This window comes from Herpailurus yagouaroundi, unplaced genomic scaffold (assembly GCF_014898765.1).
Source record: "Herpailurus yagouaroundi ecotype Mexico unplaced genomic scaffold, PumYag 77, whole genome shotgun sequence".
Lineage (NCBI taxonomy): Eukaryota > Metazoa > Chordata > Mammalia > Carnivora > Felidae > Herpailurus > Herpailurus yagouaroundi.
The window spans coordinates 66,006,337-66,031,970 of record NW_024412388.1 but is presented as its reverse complement, the minus strand read 5'-3'; the positions used below and the strand labels follow the sequence as shown (position 1 = coordinate 66,031,970).

Genomic DNA, 25,634 nt, shown 5'->3' with positions numbered 1-25,634 from the left:
TGTTATAAACATTGGGATGCCTGAGCACACCAGATTCCCTTAGATATATATTAGTGCAATTGCTGAGTCATAAGACAGTTCTATTTTTTTTTTTTAATTTTTTGAGGAACTGCCACACTGTTTTCCAGAGTAGTTGCACTCATTTCCCTTCCCACCAGCAATGCAAAAAAGATCCTCTTTCTCCACATCCTTGCCAACATCTGTTGTTGCCTGAGTTAACGTTAGCTATTCTGACTGGTGTGAGGTGGTATCTCATTGTGGTTTTGAGTTGCATTTCCCTGATGATGAGTGATGTTGAGCATTTTTTCATGTGTCTGTTAGCCATCTGTATGTCTTCTTTGGAGAAGTATCTATTCATGTCTTTTGCCCATTTCTTAGCTGGACTGTTTGTTTTTTGGGTGTTGAGTTTGAGAAGTTCTTTATAGATTTTGGATACTAACCCTTTATCTGATATGTCGTTTGCAAATATCTTCTCCCATTCTGTTGGTTGCCTTTTAGTTTTGTTGATTGTTTCCTTCCCCATGCAGAAGGCTTTTATCTTGATGAGGTCCCAATAGTTCATTTTTGCTTTTGTTTCCCTTGCCTCTGGAGACTTGTTGAGTAAGAAGTTGCTGCGGCCAAGGTCCATAAGGTTTTTGCCTGCTTTCTCCTCAAGGATTTTGATGGTTTCCTATCTTACATTCAGGTCTTTCATCCATTTTGAGTTTATTTTGGGGTATGGTGTAAGGAAGTGGTCCAGATTCATTTTTCTGCATGTCACTGTCCACTTTTCCAGTACCATTTGCTGAAGAGACTGTCTTTATTCCATTGGATATTCTCTTCTACCTTGTTCAAAATTAGTTGGCCATACCTTTGTGGGTCCATTTCTGGGTTCTCTATTCTGTTCCATTGATCTGAGTGTCTGTTCTTGCCTAGTACCATACTGTCTTGATGATTCAGCTTTGTAATACAGCTTGAAGTCTGGGATTGTGATGCCTCCAGATTTGGTTTTCTTTTTCAGGATTGTTTTGGCTATTCGGGGTCTTTTCTGGTTCCATACAAATTTTAGAATTGTTTGTTCTAACTCTGTGAAGAATGGTGGTGTTATTTTGATAGGGATTGCATTGAATATGTAGATTGCTTTGCGTAGTATCGACATTTTAACAATACTTGTTCTTCCAATCCATGAGCACAGAATATTTTTTTCTTTATTTTCTTTATATTTTTTCTTCAATTTCTTCCATAAGCTTTCTAGTTTTCAGTGTGCAGATTTTTCACCTCTTTGGTTAGATTTATTCCTAGGTATTTTATGGTTTTTGGTGCAGTCATAAATGGGATCGACTCCCTGATTTCTCTGTTACTTCATAACTGGTGTACAGTAATGCAACTGATTTGCATTGATTTTATATTCTGTGATTTTGCTGAATTCGTGGATCAGTTCTAGAAGTTTTTTGGTGGAATCTTTTAGGTTTTCCATATAGAGTATCATGTCTTCTGCAAAGAGTGAAAGTTTGATTTCCTCCTTGCCAATTTGGATGCCTTTTATTCCTTTGTGTTGTCTGATTGCTGAGGCTAGGATTTCCAATACCATATTGAATAACAGTGGCGAGAGTGGACATCCCTGTCATGTTCCTGACCTTAGGAGGAAAGCTCTCACAGTTTTTCCCCATTGAGGATGATATTAGCAGTGGGTCTTTCATATATGCCTTTTATGATCTCGAGGTATGATCCTTCTATCTCTACTTTTTTGGGGGGTTTTATTAAGAATGAATGCTGTATTTTGGCAAATGCTTTCTCTGCATTTATTGAGAGGATCGTGTGGTTCTTGTCCTTCCTTTTATTGATGTGATGTATCACATTGATTGTTTTACATATATTGAACCAGCCTTCCACCCAAGTATAAATCTCACTTGGTCATGGTGAATAATTCTTCAATGTATTGTTGGATCCGGTTGGCTAATATCTTATTGAGGATGCTTGCATCCATGTGCATTAGGGAAATTGGTCTGTAGTTCTCCTTTTCAGTGGGGTCTTTGTCTGAAATCAAGGTAATGCTGGCTTCACAGAATGAGTTTGGAAGTTTTCCTTCCATTCATATCTTTGGAACAGCTTCAAAAGAATAGATGTTAACTTTTCTTTAAATGATTGGTAGAATTCTCCCAGAAAGCCATCCAGCCCTGGACTCTTGTTTGTTGGGAGATTTTTGATTACTAATTCGATTTCTTTACTGGTTAAGGGTCTGTTCAAATTTTCCATTTCTTCCTGTTTCAGTTCTGGTAGTTTATATGTTTTTAGGAATTTGTCCATTTCTTCCAGATTGCCCAATTTATTGGCATATAACTGCTCATAATATTCTTTTATTGGTTGCATTTCTGCAGTGTTGGTTGTGATCTCATTCTTGACTTTACTTATTTGGGTCCTTTTTGTTGTTGTTGTTTTAATCAAACTGGTTGGGGTTTATCAATTTTGTTAATTCAAAGAAACAGCTCCTGGTTTCATTGACCTGTTCTGTTTATTTCAGTAGCATTTATTTCTGCTTTAATCTTTATTATTTCCCTTCTTCTGCTGGTTTTAACCTTTATTTTCTGTTCTTTTTCCAGCTCTTTAAGGTGTAATGTTAGGCTGTGTATCTGAGACCTTTCTTCCTTCTTTAGGAAAGCCTGGAATGCTTTATACTGCCCTCTTATGACTGACTTTGCTGCATCCCAGAGGTTTGGGGCTGTGGTGTTATCATTTTCATTTGCTTCTATGTACTTTTTAATTTCCTCTTTAACTTCTTGGTTAGCCCATTCATTCTTTAGCAGGATGTTTTAGTCTCCAAGTATTTGTCATCTTTACAAATTTTTCCTTGTGGTTGATTTGGAGTTTCATAGCAGTGTGGTCTGAAAAGTATGCATGATATGATCTCAATCTTTTTATACTTGTTGAGGGCTGATTTGTGTCCCAGTATGTGATCTATTCTGGAAAAGGTCCCATGTGAACTCAAGAAGAATGTGTATTCTGCTTCTTTAGGGTGAAATGTTCTGAATATATGTTAAGTTCATCCAGTCCAGTGTGTCACTCAAAGCCATGGTTTCCTTGTAGATTTTCTGTTTAGATGATCTGCCCATTGCTATAAGTGGGGTGAAGTCCCCTACTATTATGGTATTATCAATGAGTTTCTGTATGTGATTGATTTATATATTTAGGTGCCTTCACATTGGGGGCATAGATGTTTACAATTGTTGGGTCTTCTTGGTGGATAGACCCCTTAATTATATAATGCCCTTCATCTCTTGTTACAGTCTTTATTTTAAAATTTATATTGTTGGGGCACCTGGGTAGCTCAGTCAGTTAAGCGTCCGACTTCAGCTCAGGTCATGATCTCACGGATCATGAGTTTGAGCCCCACGTCGGGCTCTGTGCTGACAGCTCAGAGCCTGGAGCCTGCTTCGGATCTGTGTCTCCCTCTCTCTGACCCTCCCCTGTTCATACTCTCTGCCTCAAAAATAAAAAAACATTAAAAAATTTAAAAAATGTATATTGTCTGATATAAGTATGGCTACTCCTGCTTTTTTTTGGCGACAATTAGCATAACAGATGGTTCTCCATCCACTTATTTTCAATCTGAAGGTGTTTTTAGGTCTAAAATGGGTCTCTTGTAAACAGCATATAGATGGATCTTGTTTTCTTATCAATTCTGATATCCTATGTCTTTTGATTGGAGCATTTAGTCCATTGACATTTACAGTGAGTACTGAAAGATATGAATTTAGTGCCATTGTGCTGCCTGTAGAGTTGGGAGTTTCTGGTGGTGTTCCCTGGTTCTTTCTAGTCTTTGTTGCTCTTGTTCTCTGTTTCATCTTTTCTCCCCTCAGAGAGTCCCCCTTAAAATTTATTTCAGGGCTGGTTTAGTGGTCATGAACTCCTTTAGTTTTTGAGAAATTTTTTCTCCTCCTATTTTGAATGACAGCCTTGCTGAATAAAGAATTCTTGGCTGCATACTTTTCTGATTCAGCACATTGAATATATCCTGCCACTCCTTTCTGGCCTGCCAGGTTTCTGTGGATCGGTCTGCTGCAAACCTGATCTGTCTTCCCTTGTAGGTTAAGGACTTTTTTTCCCTTGCTGCTTTCATAATTCTTCCCTTGTCTGTGTATTTTGTGAATTTGACTACCATATGCCTTGGTGATGGTTGGTTTTTGTTGAATCTAATGGGAGTTCTCTGTGCTTCTGGATTTTGAGGTCTGTGTCTTTCCCAGGTTAGGAAAGTTTTCTGCTATGATTTGCTCACATAACCCTTCTATCCCTTTTTCTCTCTTCATCTTCTAGGACCCCCATGATTTGGATGCTATTCCTTTTTAATGAGTCACTGAGTTCTCGAATTCTTATGTTGTGCTCTTTTGCCTTAGTTTCCTCTTTTTCTGCTTCGTTAGTCTCCATAAGTTTGTCCTCTATATCGCTGATTCGCTGCTCTGCTTTGTCCATCATTGCCACCATGGCATCCATTCAAGACTGCATCTCAGTTATAGCATTTTAATTTTGTCCTGACTAGATTCTACCTCTTTTATCTCCGCAGAAAGAGATTCTATACTTTTTTCAGCCCCAGTTATCGTTCCTATTATTGTGATTCTAAATTCTGGTTCAGACATCTTGCTTGTATCTGTGTTAAATCCCTGGCTGTCATTTCTTCCTGTTCTTTTGGGGTGAATTCCTTTGTTTTATCATTTTGGAGGGAGAAAAAATAAAATAGAAATTAGAAACACAAAAAAATCAAATAAAAGATGCTATATCCTAGGTGTATTTTGGTGTGATTGTTGAAAGCTGCTTGATAGAACAGAGGAAAAAGAGAAAAAAAGGAAAATATTTGAAAATTTCAAAATACATGAATACAATAGAATGAATTGATATAGAATCTTAAGAATATACAAAATATGGAAAAAATTAAAGAAATCTTTATAAAAACAAAAAATAAGTTTTTTCTCTTTCTGTATTCAAGAAGGAAAAAAATTTTGGATAGACCAGTGAACAGAATGGAATACGATTGAAATTACATCCATTTTCCCCTAGAAGTCAAACTATGAATCATTTTATTTTTTTTTCAACGTTTATTTTTGGGACAGAGAGAGACAGAGCATGAACGGGCAAGGGGCAGAGAGAGAGGGAGACACAGAATCGGAAACAGGCTCCAGGCTCTGAGCCATCAGCCCAGAGCCCGACGCGGGGCTCGAACTCACGGACCGCGAGATCGTGACCTGGCTGAAGTCGGACGCTCAACCGACTGCGCCACCCAGGCGCCCCTATGAATCATTTTATACATCATTAAGTAGGTGGAGAGACTTGGAGTGTTCCTCCAGAGTATGGCTGGCACAGCTGGATAGGGCTTGGTGTAATGGCTCAATTCTCCACTAGATGGTGCTGCATAGCTTACTGGGATGGATTGTTGTAGCACATGTATGCGCTTGCATGGCAGAGGTGAAAATGAAGTCACCCAGCTACCCAGTCTCTAGCATCAGAACTCTGTGCTCTTGCCAACCAGCAATCAAACACCCCTCCCCTTTGTCTCTGTCCTCTATCTACTCCCCATTTCTACCCTGTCCATGACCAAGTCATCAGCCTACCAGATGGTACCTCTGTCCAGAGTTTTATCTCAGATGAGGCTGTGTTTATAAATCCCTCACTTCAGAGGGCCCTGCAGCTTTGATGTGCTTAGACCCTCTGGAGGAGGGTCTAACCAAGCAATGGTGGGGTGCTGGCCCACCCCTGGGAACACTCTCATGACCACACCACTGCAGATGTCCAGAGACTGCAGCTAGGTGCCAGCCCACCCCATGAAAAGTTCACGCAATCATGTAGCAGCAGCATTTCAGGAATTATGGTAAATCACAACACACACCTGACATCAAGTTTCATTGCCTGTCAATATTCTTATTTCAAAACCAGCAAACGTGGCTGTTCTCCAGGGCCCACTGGGACCTTTGCCTGTGGGGAGGCCACACAGCCTGTATCAAATGTCCTCTCAGCAGGGGAACTGCCTCTCCCTATGTGGCCTGAGGACCCCTCAGACTTCACTATCTGCTCCTGGAGATTCACCCTTCCCACCAGAGCTCTGCCAGGTATCGAACTACAGAGCTGCAGACTCTGTGCTCCCCTGTTCATTGATCTTAATGGTATCCAAACCTCCTTTCTCCCTTTCTTGTTCAGTCCCTTATGGGTGTTTCCACTCTTTCTCTTTCTCTCCAGCTGCTTTTGGGTGTGTGTAGGGTGAGTACTTTTTCTGTACTCTCCCCCATCTCTGTCCTCTCTCTGCAAGCAAAAAACAGATCCCCACCCTCCATGGTTTCTCTCCCCCTCAGTTCGCCTCTTTGTGCACTGCATAGCTGCCAAGTTCTTTGGTTCACGTTATGCCAATTGTTGAGTTAATCCTCAGATCAATTTTCTAGGTGTGCAAGATGGTTTGATGTTGACCTAGCTAAACTTCAGGGAAGAAAGAGACACAAAAAGCTTCCATGTTGCTCCACCATCTTGCCCCCTCCCTTGATCTTTGAATTTCTTCTTGTCCCTTCTTTCTAATTAAATTCTGTATTACTTTCTAATGCAATGTAACAATATACACCAAAACTAACCAATTTGTAATAATGCACAATTATCTCACAGTTTTTAGGATTCATGAGTCTGGGCACAGCTTATCTGGATCCTGTGATTCATTGTCCCTCAGTCAAGAAGTTAGCCAGGATTTACAGTCTCATCTGAGGATTCAACTGGGGAAGGATCAACTTCCCAAATTCATTCAGTGTTTGTGGGCAGTTGTTCCTCACAGGGTGTTGGACTAAAAATAAAAATCTCAATATCTTGCTGGCTGCTGGCCACAAATTTCTGTCATTTCCTTGCCACATGTGCCTCTCCAACGGAGCAGCTATTTTATCAAAGTATGCAGGCCAAGACAACAAAGAGGATCTTGTAGCAAGGTGGAAGTCACAAATTTTGTAACTGAATCATAGAAGTAACACCCCACACCTTTGCCATAGCCATTGCTTAGAATGAAGTCATTAAATCCACCCCACACTCAAGGGGAGAAAATTATACAAGGACACAAATACCAATGGGGGGGAACCATCTTAGAAGTCTGCTTACCCCATTATTCTTTCTAGTAGGCCTTTTTATAATTTCTGAAATATACCTTAGAATTAGTTCTCTCATATATCTTCCTTCAGTCTATAAATTTATAAAAATAAATACAAAAATCAGGTTTTCTGTTTTATACCTTAAGTTTTTAGAGAAAGTAATTTAAAAATCATTCTTCTAATAAATTGATAGATTTTTTTATATTTGTATGTCTTTAAGTGATTTTGTATTCCTTTAATGGAAAAAAGAAAAACTGTATCACCGTGTTATTTACAATACTGGCAAGCTATTTTAAAAACCTCAATTTTCAGTGTATATAAATTATGATATCAGAGGGAATAATATTTAATGAGCAAAATCATGTTGTGGAAAAACATCTGTGACATTAGAAACACCTATACTGTTAAATGAAAAAGTCAAGATCTAAAGCACCATATTGAGCATGATCACAATTTGTTAAAATACATAAGTAAACAAACAGGAACACTCCTGGCAGTATGCACAATAAAATATTAACAATGTTTATCTTTGGTTATTAAAATCTCAAGTGATTTTCCCCTTCACAGTATCTTCACAATTTGAATATTTTATTATTAAATTGTTACATTTAAGTATTTATTAAACATTATTTAAGTTTTATTTCCTCTCAACAAAGTAAAACCTAAAATATATTTCTTAATAGCAATTAATATATATGACCAATATTATCCAAAAATTCCTAATAGAACCTTCAAATAATCCTTATAATACCAAACAGTTTTGAAATTCAAGTAATATAGGTTTTTAAAGTTAGAATATTGAGAAATTTACAATTATCTTATGTAGTAAAGAGGATATTATCAGTTAATTCTAAGAACAAAAAGGACAATACTCTAGAATTCTTACAGATGAAATCTCTTTAGAGCATAAGGTAAGTGGAAGATAAATTAATAAAGCTTTAAAACAATTTTTTTCATGTACTATTTGTGTGTCTACTTTGGGCAAGCCTCTGTAGCTTAAAATTCAGTTCATTAGCTCAGAAACAAAACCCAAGTTACATATAGAATTTTCCTGTTTGCTATATTAAGTCATTTTTAAATGTCTAACAGCATTTTCTAATTTATTGAATTTGGGTTCATACCTTAAACTTTCAATAGAAGTTATCTGCTTTTGAATTTTCAATAAACGAGGCTTCTTCCATTTTTGTCACATTATGGGAAACAGACCAAAAAATTAAAACAGAAAGCCCATTCATCACCTAGAGAAAATTGTAATATCCCAAATTCAGTTCCTCCACAGTATCTTCCACAGATACAATTCATTTGCTTAAAAAAATCATTTTAATTTTTTAAGGGAAGGGAAGGGACTAGTTAGAAAATGAAGAAAAAATTAAAAGGAGAAACTTCCCAAATCTCTCTAAAGACAAAGTTAGCCATGTGAAATTGTCTAAATCTTTTTTTTAATATTGTAAGTTTTATCATATCCTTCATGACTATATTTTGATACAGCCACTGTCTCCATTTTGAATAGTGTTCCTTTTCTGAGTATGGAAATAATGCATAATCATTGTTGAGATTTGGAAAACAAAGGTACAAGAAAGAACAAAGTCACCCACAATTGTACTACTTAGATTTTACTATTGTTAGTATTTATATTACTGCCTTATATATATATTTTTTTAACTCCATAGCAACTTTTTTCTAAATATGTCTCTTAAGGCAAGGGAAACAAAAGCAAAAATAAACTGTTGGGAATACATCAAAATAAATTCTGCACAGCGAAGGAAACAATCAACAAAACTAAAAGGCCACCTAGGAAATAGAAGAAGATATTTGCAAATGATGTATCTGAAAAGAGTTGATGTCCAAAATGTACAAAAACCTTCCAAAACTCACACCCCAAAATGAATAATCCAATTTAAAAACGGGCAGAAGACATGAATAAACATTTTTCCAAAGATGAATCCATCACTGATCATTAGGGAAATACATATCAAAACTACAATATCACTTCACACCTGTCAGAATGGCTAAAATTAATGACAATAAACCATAGGTGCTGACGAGGATGAAGAAAAAGGAACCCAACTACATTATTGGTGGGAATGCAAACTGTGCAGCCACTATGAAAAACAGTGTGGAGGTTCTTCAAAAATAGAACTACCCTATGATCCAGGAATTGCACTACTGGGTATTTACCCAAAGAATACAAAAATCACTAATTCAAAAGGATACATGCATCCTTTTGTTTATAGCAGCGTTATTTACAATAGCCAAGATATGGAAGCAACCCAAGTTTCCATCAATTGATGAATGGATAAAGAAGATGTGGTATATTTATAAAATGGAATACTATTCAGCCATAAAAAAGAATGAAATCCTGCCATTTGCAACCTGGATGGTGCTACCAAGCATCATGTTAACCAAAATAAGTCAGTCAGAGAAAGACAAATACTATACAATCTCACTGATGTGTGGAATTTAACAAAATAAATGAACAAAGGGGGAATAAAAGATAGAGGCAAACCAAGAAGCACTCTTAACTATAGAAAACAAATTGATGATTACCAGAATGGGGTAAGGGGCATGAGGGGCTGGGCTAAATAGGTGATGGAGATTAAGGAATGCATTCTTCATGATGAGCACTGGGTGATGTATGGAATTGTTGAATCACTATATTGTATACCTGAAAGTAATATAACACTGTATTTTAACCAACTGGCATTAAAATAAATACTTAAAAGGGAAAAATATGTTATTAACAAAATGGATCCTGCTGAATATAAAGTTACAAGCCCTCCTTTCTAAATGAACATTATACATTTTCTCATGTCATTCATGCATTTTGAATACAGTATTTCAATGATATCCCATCAAGATGATGTTTTTATCCAAATCTCTGTTCAAGTATTCAAATCTTAAGTTGTACAGCAGCACTATGTGACACTCGTAAAGTAATTGATAGAATTTCAGCATGTCTCAATGCTCTATAATAGTTACTATAAAATAGAAATTATCTTTTTCCAAAAATAAAAAACTCGCATTTTCTGTCTGCACAGAGTCATTCAGTAGATGAAGGGAATTAATTCCTCCATGGTGATTGAATTATTCAGGTTTTCTACTCACATTTAATCAATTTGGGTAATTTTTTTCCAGAAAATTACGTATTTTACATATGGCATAAATTCCTTCTCAAGTAGGGCAGATTGTTGCTGAATATTACAGTTGTCAACATTCTTCAAGATTATTGAAATGGGGAGGTAGGAGAAAGCATATCAGGCACTTCTACCTAGCTCCTATCATATTCAGGAACCTCTCTACCAGCGTGTGAAAACTCTGGATGTGTACCAACAACAATAAACTTACTAAATACTTACTATGTTCCAAATAATATGTTAAGTGTTTTAGGTATATTATCTATGTAATCCTTGCAAGGACCTCACGACAAGTAAATATTATTATTCCCCATTTAAAACATGAAGAAACGGAATGCCGGAGAAGTAATTTATCTAACCTGTAAGTGGAGCTAGTCTAGCACCCAAGTCTATATGACTTCCATTTCCTTATGTAATATCATTTCCCATTATGAGCCATTTTTCTCTACCATTTTTTAATGTATGACTTAATTTGATATGTTTACATGCATTAACTATTTCTCTCTGTTGCAGATGATGAAATAATCTGAACTGGAAAAGAAGGAAAAAGAATCTGATGTAATTAGATACAAAAGACTTTACCACTATTCTGCAAGAAGGACAGGCTTAGAAAATCCCAGACTTTTGCAAAAACTGAAGATGTTATACATTCTATAACATTTTCTAGCCAAAATGAAATTCTAAGTGCAGGGCTTGTTTGCACATTAAAAGATATAACCATGATATTTTCACTCACCTTTATATCTTAGAGCCAAGAGACTTCCAGCAGCATTAATTTCTCAGTGTACAGAACATTTAAAACATTAATTATCTACAATTTTTTAAAACAAAAATGAAAACACTTATGATGAAAATGTCTAAACTAGTGTAGTGCCTTAACAACCAACCAATCAGGGATGGAATTAAGAGTCAGTGACTAAAATAATTAAAGGAGAATAAGTGTTCACTTAGATCAGTTCTTAGCACAAATAAAGGAAAAAATCACTACCATTTAGCATTACTTATAAAATCCAATTTGGAAAGTAATATGTAATCCATTGAAAAGATGCTTCAGCATAGACAAGAGGCAAAAAAGTTCATTTGTTCATTTAGATCAATTAACAGTCTATCAGTTCCTTAATATGATTTGTCTTATATCCTTTGTACTGAGACACTCTATAATAATGAAGTAAACCTAATAAAATTCTTTCAAGCAAACCACCATTTGTGTAGGAACAAAGGATTTTTTTTTAAAGGAAAAGAAAGTTGGAACATTCACCCAGTAGAGAAAGCAAAATAAAAATGAAAGAAAATTACAGCGGATGATTGCCCACTGAGCCCGAAACTAATCAGCAGCCTTGCAGAAATTCAGAGAAAAGAATGCACCAACAAGTTCTCATACCACACAACTCAACAATTAATCTATAAAGCTTTTACTTTTTTATTTTCAAGAATAAAATCTTCTAATGTAGATTGTTTTGTCTCAAGGCAATGGGATCTGCAGGGTGGTACTGTTTTATCCTATGCCCATTTCACCAACTTTCACACAAGCTTCAACAAAATATGTTAGCCAGTGATTTGATTTGATTTTACTTTATTTTATCTTATTTGAGAGAGAGAGCACAAGTGAGCACATGAGCTGGGGGGGGGGGGGGGGCTTGGTGCAGAGGGAGAGAGAGAATCTTAAGCAGGCTCCACACTCAGCATGGAACCTGATCCCATGACCCTGGAATGATGACCTGAGCCAAAACCAAGAGTCAGACACTCAACTGATTGAGCCACCCAGGTGCTCCACCAATTTTATTTTTAAAAGCATGAATTTTAAAAAATAGTTTACCAATCATGTTCTGGCTGTCTGCTTACATGCCAAAAAAGGCTGGCTGGTTTTTCCCAATTAGGGAAGTAAGCTGGGTTGCTTAAAAATAAGTCTGACTTAAATATAGACTATTGGTAGTAGCAAATATTTTGGATTGGCTTGCTCAACATCTATTCCAATCTTGCTGCGTTATCCTTCTGATACTACAGTGGACAAAAAAACTTTTTACCTCAGGGTCTTTTGCAGCTACAGATTCTGGATATGATTTAAGTTCTGCCACTCATGTGCATTCAAGATTTGAATTCAGAAGGCAGATACAGCAGAAGTGATATGGCTCCAGAGCTGCTAAAGATTTAGTAGAAACGGGGTGCCTGGGTGGCTCAGTCAGTTAAGTGTCCGACTTTGGCTCAGGTTCTCACAGTTCCTGAGTTCAAGCCCCACATCAGGCTCTGTGCTGACAGCTCAGAGCCTGGAGCCTGCTTCAGATTCTGTGTCTCCCTCTCTCTGTCCCCTCCCCCTCCCCATGCTCACTCTCTCTCTCTCTCAAAAATAAACATTAAAAAGAATTTTTTTATTTTTTTTTAATTTTTTTTCAACATTTATTTATTTTTGGGACAGAGAGAGACAGAGCATGAATGGGGGAGGGGCAGAGAGAGAGGGAGACACAGAATCGGAAACAGGCTCCAGGCTCCGAGCCATCAGCCCAGAGCCTGACTCAGGGCTCGAACTCCCGGACCACGAGATCGTGACCTGGCTGAAGTCGGACGCTTAACCGACTGCACCACCCAGGCGCCCCAAAAAGAATTTTTTTTAAAAAGATTTAGCAGAACAGCTTCCAGACCATGGCAGCAGCTCCATTAGCAACCCAGTTGGGCAGCAAGACTTTGGGAATTCATCCTTGTGCCTACCTCCCTCAGCTTAGAGGCTTCTCTGGAGTGCTAACAATTTGGGGGCCTATTTGGTAACCTAGATTACATTACTTTCTGCTTATAACAGTACAGCAGATTGTGTTCTCTGTAACTGAATCCTGACTAATAGGATGATTTTATATAAAATTCAGGGGAGGGGGCCATGATGGCAGAACAGCATGGAAGTTTGTTTTGCATCTCTTGTCCTTGAAATGCAGCCAGGTTTTATATAAAATTCAACTTACAGAGACCCAGGGACAATGAGAGGTCCCAGGTCATCGATCAGGAGAGGCGCACACTCTCCAGGACAATGGAGACTGAAGCTCAAAGTGCAGACTGTTTGTGCCCTTGAAGAAATGAACCAAAATCCTCCAGATCTGCAGAAAATGAGGTACATAGATAGACTCCTGCAAGTGTCAATCAGAGACATGGTCTTTCACAGGCTAGTGAAATCCAAGTCTAACATTTGGTTTGGATATTTGGTTCCAACCATGTGGAACATGCCATACTTAATAAAACACACTGTGGACAGAGGAAACAAACGTAAGTGCAAAAATGAGCCACAAATCAGCTAGATTAAGGAATCCAACAATAGACTAATGGCTGACATTCACCATCTAATTGTCCATGCTTTTCCTGGAATTACTAAATTCCAGAGATTATGAAATCCTTACTATCAACGCAACATGAAGAATTTGGACATTTGGGGCGCCTGGGTGGCGCAGTCGGTTAAGCGTCCGACTTCAGCCAGGTCACGATCTCGCGGTCCGTGAGTTTGAGCCCCGCGTCAGGCTCTGGGCTGATGGCTCAGAGCCTGGAGACTGCTTCCGATTCTGTGACTCCCTCTCTCTCTGCCCCTCCCCCCTTCATGCTCTGTCTCTCTCTGTCCCAAAAATAAATAAACGTTGAAAAAAAAATTAAAAAAAAAAAAAGAATTTGGACATTTAACATAAGACCAATGCTTACAACCGGGCTTTTCAGGAGGTCTAATAAAGGGAAATTCTCTAGAAGCCACTGATTCCTTCCAACTTCACCTTTGCTTTTGCATCTCTGCTATTCCCTATGACCAGTTATAAAGCCTAGATAAAATATTTTTAATTGAGGGTGTTGATTTGTGATTCAGTTGCTTCTTTCATGGGCAAGTATACTCCATACAGCAGCAGGAAATCATGCATATAGACCCTGGGCCTGAATTGACAAGTATGCCTATAAGGAAGCAGTTCAATTATAATTATAGGAAATTATTACAATCCCAACTTTTAAAACTCTTATTTCTAACAAATGTCATTTAGCTATAGCTAATGGGTCCTGAATAACATCAGTTGATAATAGATCTGATATACATTTAATAAGGGGAAAATATCCTATAAGTACAAGATATTATAACTCAGAAGTACTGGCAAATTACTTAAATGTAAAAAAACATTAGACAGGAGAAAAGTTAGTTCAAATGACAGTCGTCGAAACAGTAACATATGAAATCAATGTCTGGCCAGAATTCTATCTCCATGGTTTTTTTCATGATGTGAATTATCACACAATATTAATTACTAAATATAAAGAAGCTCAACTTGCTTTATTTATTCAGGGAAAGAACAAATTCACAATTAACTATTTGCTTAAAACTTATTTAAAAGTTTTGAAGTCATGAATAAGGTTTTAAAGTTTTTAATGTACCTATTTAATTTTATGCTTCGTATGAAGCCATCTATAACTTTCACAGGATATTAACCATAATCACCTCCTACAGTACTTCAGTGCTCAGTCATTTATTCGCCTCTCAGATCTCAAGGAGCCTTGGTTGGTTTTGCAGAATTAGTCATTCACTCTGAACACTCTCCCAGACCAGAAGATATAATCCCCCAGATTCTGAGAAGAAACTGTCCAGGTATCAAAGACATTTGCACTGTCAAAAAGCTATCCTTAGTGAAATCACAAATGACCTCAAAAGCCAGGCTGGACAAGTCAGAACAGATACAAGAAGAATACAAAACAGCTAAGTTGGTATGGAAGGTTAGTTGCATAAGAGACAGATAGACTTGAGGTAGTCCCGAGGGCAGGCAGTGCCACCTACTGGTCAGAGAATGTAAATTTTTTAAATTGCCTAGTGAATTCCCTCTGTCAGGTGACAAGGTGGTAGAGAGCTGGGCGGTCTCCTCCTAAGCACTAGATTATTTTAAAACATTATACCAAGGTGATTAAAGTGTTTATCAAAAAACTCAAAAAGGAGAGTCACAGACACACTCCATAGAATTTTAGAATGATCAGTCCTGAAAATGCCACTTAATTCTATTTAAGTCAATATACCTTCTTCAGAATTTCCCTGGACCTCCTTTAACAAGGAATTCAATAAACCTGTCCAAATTACAAATGAACATTTGATCTCTGGAAAGACACATGATTGACTTCATTTTTTTCATTACCACAGTTACAGTCTTACTTTGGGTTTAATATTGAGGGAAGCCTCACAAATATTCCCTATTCATCAACTCATAATATGTTGAAACTGACCACTCTTATGAATAGAAAACTGAGCAGGGAATATATTCAGGAAATTTATAATCATCTCTATAAACTCACCTCTTTGACCCACAAATTAGAATTTTTGTCTAGAAATGGGCTTCTGAGCAACATAACTTCTCAATTCATGTCTCAGAATTCAAGTATCTTAGTCTTAAAAATGGTTAATGGTGATATTCCATGCTCCATGAAACCTCAAATGCTAATGACATTTTCAAACAGTAAATGGTACACAAAGCATTTGGTAATAAGCTGCTTTTAAAAAATTTGTGAAACAATGATTTAAAAAAAACACTAAAGAACACAGCACTCACCCCTTAGTTTTCTGGAACATAAACAATAATGACTCCAGAAGCAAAGTACCCACAACTCGAAGCAAAACAATTAAACCATAAAATCGCTTTAACCAGATTTGAAGGATTTCAAAGCCAGTCTTCATTCTCCAAGATATGGTCAGGAACTTTCTTAATCTTTTTTTTTCTTTCTTTTAGTTACATCAGCAAGAATTTATTATGCCAGTGACTACAATGTTTGTTTTGTTTGTTTTTAATCTAGACTTAACTATTGCCAGTCACAATTTTTTTTACTGTAAAGAATCATTAAAATCCTTTAGCGTACGGTTTGTAACATAAAATCCATCACTTAGCCATTCAAGTCCGCTTCTTGGCTTGCCCTCAGAGTACCTGTTCCCTACTCAGACTGATGACAGCAGCCAAGTGAGCCTATAGCCTTGTTCTCTGGGTTTAATCCCCTCTACAGCTTTCCTCAGTCGAGTGAGTGAGAACATTGCTCTGGTAAAGTATTAACAGGATCAAGTTGAGAGTGTCAGGACTTAAAACTGGGTTCAAATCCTGTCTGCCACTAACCAAACATGTGCCTTAGAGCAAGGTATTTAATTTCTCTGGACCTGTTTCTTCACCTTTAAAGTGAAGATGATCGTTGCCTTCCTCAGGGGTTTGCTGAGGATTAGGTGAATTGATCTACTTCCAACAACTGAGCACACAGTGGGCACTCAATTAACATTTGAAGTTCCTTATTAGTAATTATTTTGTTAGTGTTTAATATATACCAGGCTCCATGCCAAGTGCTGGGGATAGAACAGTAAGAGATAAAACCAATCCCACCGCCAAGAAACTGATATTAAAGTGGGGAATATAGAAGAAAAATGAAACAATTTAAAATACTGATGTGTTAGGGTGAAAACAAACAAGGGCTGAAATCAAGAATACAGAGAATAAAGGGAGGAAGAAGGTCAAAAACGTCATCCCCAAAGAAATGCCATTTAAATTAATTACTTAAGGATGACAAGGACACAGTCATGCAAATAGGAGGAACAGTGCTCAGGAAAGAGAAAACAAAGTGAAATAGCTCTAAGAAAGGAAGTGCTTGGTGAAAAGTGAAAAGTGAAAAAAAGTTCCGTAACCAGAGCATACACGTGGAGGAAGTGTGGCAATGAGGTGGGCAGGGTTCTGGAGGCCGCTGTAAAGAGCCTGAAGGAGGGTGGTGTGATCCCATTAACATGTAGCAGAAAGGGTCATTTGCCCATGTCCCTGTGAAAAGTCTTGTGCTGGTACAAAAGCAAAGGCTTTCCCCACCACTCCACTAGGCGTATCCAAGGGACCATCTCTCTCTTCTCAGGTTTATATGTGGGTCACATCATTACCAAACGAAAAAAAAAGAGCCTAGAGCAGGGAACCCACAGGAATAAGCCAGAGGCCTGAGCTGATGTGACAGCCCTGCTGCTGGACAACAGTAGGCAAAACTGCATACAAAAAAGTCCTCACCAAACACTGATGAGAGAAACAAACAAGAGACGGGAAGTGCTAGTTCTATGAAAGCTGCTGGGCTCTGCTCAATGACTCAGGCTTCGACAAGGGTCCTGGGTGCTCAAACATCACCCCTGACTGGGAGTCTTACTGCCTCTGCAATAAGGAGACAGCAGGAATCTTTGGAAGGAGTGTTGGCCTAACACTCCATCTAGCTATAACAAGTCTGCAGGAAAACAAGGCACAATCTTCCTGTTTGGATCTTTCTCCCCCCACCTTCCCCAACACATTCACACACATACACCCCCATAGCCTTTAGCCTCTGTGTGCCCTTTAGTAGAAGCTGAATCATCCAAAAACCAGTGCCCCTTCCCTCAAAGACAAAAATGAGCATAAGGTCAAGCCCTTCCAGAGAAGAAAAACATTAAGACCCTGACATCTTCACTTTCAAGAAAGCTGAACACTTATGTCCTGTAATCAATGTTTTCAGAGCACTCCCATTACTAGGTAAAACCTAAACTGGAGGAAGGCAAGAATGGAAGAGCCAATGCAGAGCCTGAAGCAGCAGCCCAGATGGAAATGAGGCATGGATGAAACAGGGGACAGTGAAACTAGAAAGAAGTAGACATTTGGGAGACAGATGAATTAGGTACAGTAGGTGAAGAAAGAAACAATGAAGCGAATTATGATGCCACTTCCTGTCAGAGAAAATTAAGGAAAATAAGACTTTAAAATTAGCTTCATCCTGAACACATTAAAGTTCTGACACACAAGTGGAGAGGTCAAGAAAGCAGTTGATATCTGAATATAAATCTCAGAAGAGCAATCCAAAATGTTAAGATATATATCTAGGAGTTGTAACTGTAAAAATGCTGAAAGCCATGGGAATAGATGAGTCTTCCAAGAAGAGGGTAGAAAAGGGGACAGAACCCAGGTCTGGGCCTGAGGAACCCCCCACGGATAGAGGGTGGGTAAAGAAGAAGCCAGGAAGGGATGCGCAGTGGAGAGGAGGGAAGAACATTGCAAGAACATGGCTGCAATGTTCCCATTGTCATTTCCCACACCTAACCTATCCTACACTGGAAACCTATAAAAATAAAATCAAATTATTTTTATAACAACTTACCTGGAAAAGTGGGTAAGAATTCAAACTTAGAGGAACTTTTTTTTTATGTTTATTTTTGAGAGAGAGCATGAGCAAACATGAGCAGAGAAGAGGCAGAGAGAGAGGGAGACAAATAATCCCAAGCAGGCTCCGCACTGTCAGCTCAGAGCCTGATGCAGGGCTCAAACTCATGAACCATGAGATCATGACCTGAACCAAAAACTCAAGAGCCAGATGCTTAACTGACTGAGCCATCCAGAGCCCCTAGAGAAACTTTTTCAAAGCTAAATTAAACTCACTGGATCTACAATTTTTTTTAATTATAAATATTATGTCAACATATTTTTGGGTGACACATAAGAAGATAATGAAGCATGAATCATATTCACTCTACCCCCTACATGAAGGAACCTCACTAAGAGAAAAATCTACACAAGAGTTCAAGTAGCATTTTTAGAAGCTTAGCTTCTCCATAATTAAAACTACAGTACCCACTGAAGTTATTTCCATTGAGATCAATCTTATCATGCATGTCAATTCCACTCTAAAAACCACTAAGAGGATCCTCATCTACAAAACTAGAAGAGAATAAAATACCTAGTAAGAGAAAGATAAATAGCCAATATTATTTGTATCAATGGGAAGTATCAAATACTGCATGTAAACTGAGACAAAACTATCACATGGGTTAATCCACAGTGCACCAATTGGGAAGTCTCCTTCTCCAAGAACAAATTCTTCTGGCATACCAAGTTACATTTAGAAAATCACCCACTTGGTGAAATTAAAAGAAATCTTACTATCATCTACAGCTTCTTCCCATACTATTTTATAGCTATTTTAGCACTTACCTAATTGTATTTGAGAGCTCTTTTAGGTCTCTGCTTACCTTGACAGATGGTAAGTTCTTGAAGTCGTATCTATCATTCCTACCCAATGCTAGTCCATGACCTTCAGAGACTTCAAAGTAAAGGTCCATGATTCACTTCCATTGGAACCATCTGGAGAATGGGTCAAAACCCAGATTCCTGGACTCCACCCCAAACATATGAAATTAGCATACTTTTAAGGATTTCTAACAGCTCTGATAGGGCCTTCAAACTGCATCAAGGAGATAATGAATCCAAAAGGCATAACTACCTAAGAGTTATAAGCTGATATTTCTTCTACTTACACTATTGTTTGGAAACTACTGCCATAAAATTGGTTGAATAAGAAATGTCACCCTGGGTAAACCTCCATCTAATAAACAGAAAAAGATTATGACTATTTTATCTTAGAGTACCCCGGCAGTGCATATCTCTTGTATTTTTACTGAATCAAACCACATAATTTTGGGATTTTCATTGAGGAAAAAATACACTGAGAAAAAAAATATACCAATGATGTATTAAAAACATAAAGACCTAAACAATTACACGTGTTATCCCCTGAATCATTCAAAAAGCCTAACATTTAAAACCCCAAATTTTTATGATAAAAACATTTTTTCATGAAAAGTTTATTTTAAGGAGTCATATTTTAAATATAAGAAAGATTATAAATTATAGCTTTACAATAATTTACTTTGATCAGTGCATGAACATTTATACAGCTATGAGTAGAAATACAGTAAACACATTTTTAAACAATATCAAAATACATTACGATTTCACATAACAGATTCCCAAAATTCAATCTCAAAAAAACATTTTAAAGAATATGTTATGATTTTTATAAAAGAGAAAAGCTTTCCTTTTCCCAAAACTGTAGAATATTTTACTTGTATATAGTCACTACTACTTACTGCACAGCAAATAATATAAGATGTATTCAAAATATAAGATGTATACTTAAAACGATCTACCAGAAAATCTTTTAAATTTCTTTTTGTTACTGCTTTAAAAAGTATCTATGGCTATACTGAAGTTTTACAGAGGCTTAATGTCTGAAATTCAAGATGTCATATTCAACTTTCAATCCTCCTGGCAGATAATAACCTAGAGTCATTTCTTAGAACTAGTTTTCAGGTAATAGGTAGGGACAGGCTGTGCCATTTGTACACTTCACAATCTTAGAAACATTTTATAACCATGACATGTGTTAGGACTTGTAATTACTCTGATGTCCCTTTCAATCGGTGTCAAGAAGATAATAAATGTGCATTTTACCCAGAGCACTAATTCTTGGCACTATAAGCTGAACAGCATCTCCTATCTCTTTATTCACTTCTAGCTTGGGTAAAACCCCCACTGTCCTTCTAACCTATTACTTCCACCAGAATAATAGCAATGCTATTAGTACCCATATATTTTTAGAGGTATCAGAGGGTGAGAGGGTCATTATACGATCCAACTTTCATATGGCGGATAACTATGCTCTGTTTAGAAGAACCATTATTTTGAAACCTATTTGCAGATGAAATTCATTTTGCTACTCTGCCAGATAGGCAATGGTAACTGAAGAATGCCAGGAAGGCTCTCTCTCAACTTGATGAAGGTCTAGCAATAACATGGACCTAAAGAAAATGTGCTGTACTTAGAAAATGTCTATTTGTTAAAGTTATAGGAGGAAATATAGCAAATTAATCATTTGGCAAAATTATCTCTATTTAATCATCTGTTCACATTACAATATTGGATACGGCAGCCCCAAACAGAGGTTAACTGATTACTGCTTTTATAACTGAATTCTTAAAGAGTTTCACATAATTATATTTATGAAACATCACAGAAACCCAAAATGTACCTATTTGTAATCATCAGAATTTATACGCTTGATCAGGACCAAGCTATGTTCGAGGCTCCATCTAGCCCAACGTTCAGTCATCACATGTATTCCCTGCCACAAAGAAAACATGTGCTTAGTAGCCACTGAAAGATGCTGTTTTGCATGGAAGAAAATCAAGAATTAAATACCCTTCTCCACCGGGCAGGGAACCCCTACAGAACAAAAGATGATGACAGAGGTTTCTGGAAATGTTCAGAGGGACCAATGAAATAGCATGCTTAGTGAGGGGGCTGGGGGGAAGATTGGTCTCACTGTAGCAGGAGGGTAGCCCAAACTGCAGACCATGACATCTAAAAAGAGACGCTGTTCTTTTTGTTCACGGAGAGTTACCGAAAGTCACCAAGTTCACAAACAGATATATCTTCATGTAAGGGAACATAATGACAAAGAAACTGACCCTGTTATCAGCTTAGTGATAGAGGTGAGAAAGACATTTCAAGGAAAAACTTACTAGTATTAAAGTACCTGTGCACAGCTGAAGCCCTAAATAGTAACTGCCATTTAACGCCAACAGACAAGTGGAGTTACAGCTGTACATGGACCCTGGTATCTTACATATCAAAATTCTAGAAAAATCATGGTGAGTATAACCCACTTTGTGAATATGAGATTCCATAAATCACAGGGAATCAATCTTCCTGCATCCCCAAAAAAAGGAGAAACGGACATCGATCATAATGACTTATCATTTCAGATCTAACATCTAGTGACAATAATTTTTTTGTTTAAAATGTTTCCATGGGCCTCAATGTTTTCATCTCTAAAAATATCAACTCTTGGGGTGCCTGGGTGGCTCAGTTTGTTAAGCACCCAACTCTTGATTTCAGCTCGGGTCATGATCTCACAATCTTGAGATGGAGCCCCATGTTGGGCTCTCACTGGGATTGGAGCCTGCTAAAGATTCTCTCTCTCCCTCTACTCCTCCCCTGTGCACACGCATATACACGTGCTCTAAAAAAAAAAAGAAAAAAAAAAGAAAGAAAGAAAAATATCAACTCTTTCTTTGTGTGTCCTTCTAAGACAGATGGTGTTAATAATTAATAGATACTTGGGGAGCTCCAAAAGAAATCCAATGAACAAGTAACAACAAATTACATCCTGAGGTGGGTCCTATTTTCAAATGATGGACAAGTACAATAAGACAAACCACATTCTATAACCTACTTTTGTTACACATTAATGAGTAAAACCGGGCTTCTGTACAGGTCTCAGATTAATGAGACAAAGAATATCAGCTTCATAGCATTAGATTTATGTGAAAGAGGAGTGGATGTCTGTACAGGTAAAGTTGTACCAGAAATCAATAGTTATCTTAGCATTAACTCAGCACGAAAAGGGAACTACTTCTGATTTCCTGGAACATAGCCCTCACGGGTTATTATTTCTGATTACCATGGCAGCACACAGCATCTTCCATACAACACTTTAGAAGAATGCTTGGTCACACCATGCTCTGCCTTATTAAATGATCTATGTTGAAACCATTCATTTCCATTTCTCCTACATCTATAACATGTCAAATAAGAGTGATAAGACAGTCATTTGCCCTCAATTTTCTCAATAATGTAAGGTTTTAGAGAAAGTATGTTAGAACTCTAAAATAATAGGCTAATATATTTTCTCAATTCCTCTGGTCCTCCTTTATTTCCACCGGGGGAAATCGATTTCTGATGCTATCTCCTCTAAAGTTTAGGGGGCTTAAAAGCATTGCTCTTTCACCCAAAAAAATGTTCTCAAACATAGTTATTTTCTGAGTAAATATCTTTCAAAAGAAAAGTTCCACAAGGACTATAAAAAACCTTCCCTGGAGTGCTTATAAAAGGTAACATAAACGTGGGTATGAGTGGAAAAAGAAATAATGGTTAAAGAATTGCTTTAAAAAAAAATCAAATATAAGTGGTTTCTACTCTATCTGCCTTTTCCAACTTTCTTCCACACAAGCAAACACATAGCACAACAGATTTCACAAGTTTTTAAAAAGAAGTAATTACAAAGAAGCAAAAAGCAAGTCAATCAATCCTTGTTTTATGAAGAGAGAAAGTAGGCTATAGACATCAAGAGACTATAGGAACCTTCCTCCCTCTTACTCAGTGGATTAAAGAAACAATGCTTCTAGACCAATAGGTGGCATAATTCACACTTTGCTTCCTGAACATATCCTGCTCAGGCTGGTATAACAAAATGAAGATGCTACAAGACAAATCAAACTCTAATCCTAGTTTCACTGCATTAAGATATTGAAAATGAGCTACAGACCTATTGCAACCAATGACTTCTATGTGGAAAAGAAAACATGGGTTAATGTGGAGCAAAATCATCTCTCTAGAAATACTCCCTAAAACTTACTTTAAAAAGACTCTTGAATGAATATTTAAATTGATATTTTAGGTAATTTATCTTAAGAATAGCACATATGAAACTGCATTAGAAGATACCCAGAAACCAAAATTATATTTCAAAGAAGGTATTTCATACACATAAGACCAAACCAGAGTCCGTAACAGTGTCTAAAAACAGATCTTATGGGATTTCAAAAAAGGAAGAATGGTTCATTTCTCCAGAGATGGATCATCCACATCATAATCATTCTCGTTTCACATCACCGATGGCTCCCCAAACATCAAAGAGAAATTCATCTGGGAACGCAAAGTCTCCAAGAGTTTCGTCAAGTGCCACAGCAAATTCATCTGGATTACCTTTGTCCTTTCCAGCTTCAAACATTGTGGTAGCTATCAAAAACAATTTTTAAAAATTAATGACACATGCAACAGCATCACAGATTGGAGAAAAATGGCACCAGGAAAATTACTTTCTAAATGTAACATGCATAGATACATTTCTAGTACAAGTTATAACATTAACATTCTATCATATCAAGGTAGCAAATATATTTTTAAACAATCTGTCCCCTGCAGCCAGATTTGCAGCTGTCCTGTCCTCTCCTCCACCTTGGAGCCCATCAGTCAGGAACTACTGCTAATCCTATGGGCGTAACAAGAGCTCCTGAAAGAAAACCCTGTGGCTAAGCCTGCTGGGAAACTCCAAGTACATCATCCCTCCCCCATCTCTTCACAGCCACTAGCTCTACCAGTACCCCACTCTTAACTAAAATGGAATCTAGTCCTCCCGGCCCCTCAAAAGAAAAAAGACAAAGGATAACAATTTGCAATGGGAAAATCAAGCTACGGAGAAGAGGAGAAAGGTATCTATCTACTTGTGGAATCAAGGTAATTTTTTCTGAGCCCCTTTCTTGTTTAAGATAGAAAGAGGAAATGGTGCCCTTATTCTGTTTTTCCAGTAAATTACCTGGGCCCCATATCTTATGTCTGGGAACCAACATCTCCAGGAGTACATATTCCCATGGAACCTGCCCAAACTAGCTGGGAACCCACGAGGCTCAGGTGTTTTTGTTGTTGTTTTTTCCCCTCAGCCCCCTATAAACACTAGTAACCAGAAAGAGACAATGTAGATGTGATATGGGACTTGGGTGAAGAACCTACAGGGAAAAAAGAAACACCAAAACTCAGCATCTCCTTTCCTCCCAGGTTAAGGTTGAACAAATCAACAGTTGTAGGATTTCTCTGAATGAGCCAAGAGGTCTGGTCTTTCAGCTAAAATCTACTAGGGCTCTTAAGAGCATTTAAGAACCGTGTCTTGGGGCGCCTGGGTGGCGCAGTCGGTAAAGCGTCCGACTTCAGCCAGGTCACGATCTTGCGGTCCCTGAGTTCGAGCCCCGCGTCAGGCTCTGGGCTGATGGCTCGGAGCCTGGAGCCTGTTTCCGATTCTGTGTCTCCCTCTCTCTCTGCCCTTCCCCGTTCATGCTCTGTCTCTCTCTGTCCCAAAAATAAAAATAAACGTTGAAAAAAAAATTTAAAAAAAAAAAAAAAGAACCGTGTCTTGCCTTAAACAGTTCTGTACTGACACAGACTGAAGGGAAGGAGAAGATCTGGCTCAAAGAAGGGCACCACAATCAGAGCAGAAGTGGGATGTGGCTGGAGTGACTCCATGCAGGGATGAAAGAAGCTTCCACATGGCCAAACAACCTGGTGGCAGATGGAGAGTCCAGGTGTGGTAAGGAAGGCACGGAGGTTGGGCAGGAGGGAAGAGAAGGAGAAGACAGCAGCTACAACGATGATTGGTCACACACTTGGAGAATAATCACCTACGCATATATATTAAGAATATTGGCAGGGCGCCTGGGTGGCGCAGTCGGTTAAGTGTCCGACTTCAGCCAGGTCACGATCTCGCGGTCCGGGAGTTCGAGCCCCGCGTCAGGCTCTGGGCGGATGGCTCAGAGCCTGGAGCCTGCTTCCCATTCTGTGTCTCCCTCTCTCTCTGCCCCTCCCCCGTCCATGCTCTGTCTCTCTCTGTCCCAAAAATAAACGTTGAAAAAAAAAATTTAAAAAAAAGAATATTGGGAGCCAGATTTGTCACTGCCAGAAAAAGTTAAACAGGGAAAGGGGAAAACTAGAATGAATCCTGTGGAACAGAACTCAAGAGACCAATGGAGACATATTTCAATAGAGAGATTTAGACACCCAGATAGCAAGAAGCA

The 25,634-nt window shown here is 38.0% G+C and overlaps 1 protein-coding gene across 3 annotated transcripts in view; it reads right to left on the bottom strand.

Annotated features, from left to right (window-relative positions):
* The window catches only part of GIPC2 (GIPC PDZ domain containing family member 2), a 430,222-nt gene that overhangs the window by 320,719 nt on the left and 83,869 nt on the right, over positions 1-25,634 (bottom strand). For 2 of the 3 annotated variants that reach the window (XM_040470734.1, XM_040470736.1), the window contains exon 6: positions 23,450-23,808. The exons of the other annotated variant lie outside the window; for it this stretch is intronic. In XM_040470734.1, the coding sequence (XP_040326668.1) occupies positions 23,663-23,808 (146 nt within the window). In that variant the 3' untranslated portion in view covers positions 23,450-23,662. Of the gene's footprint in view, positions 1-23,449; positions 23,809-25,634 lie in introns of those variants that run through there. 3 annotated transcript variants of the gene reach the window in all.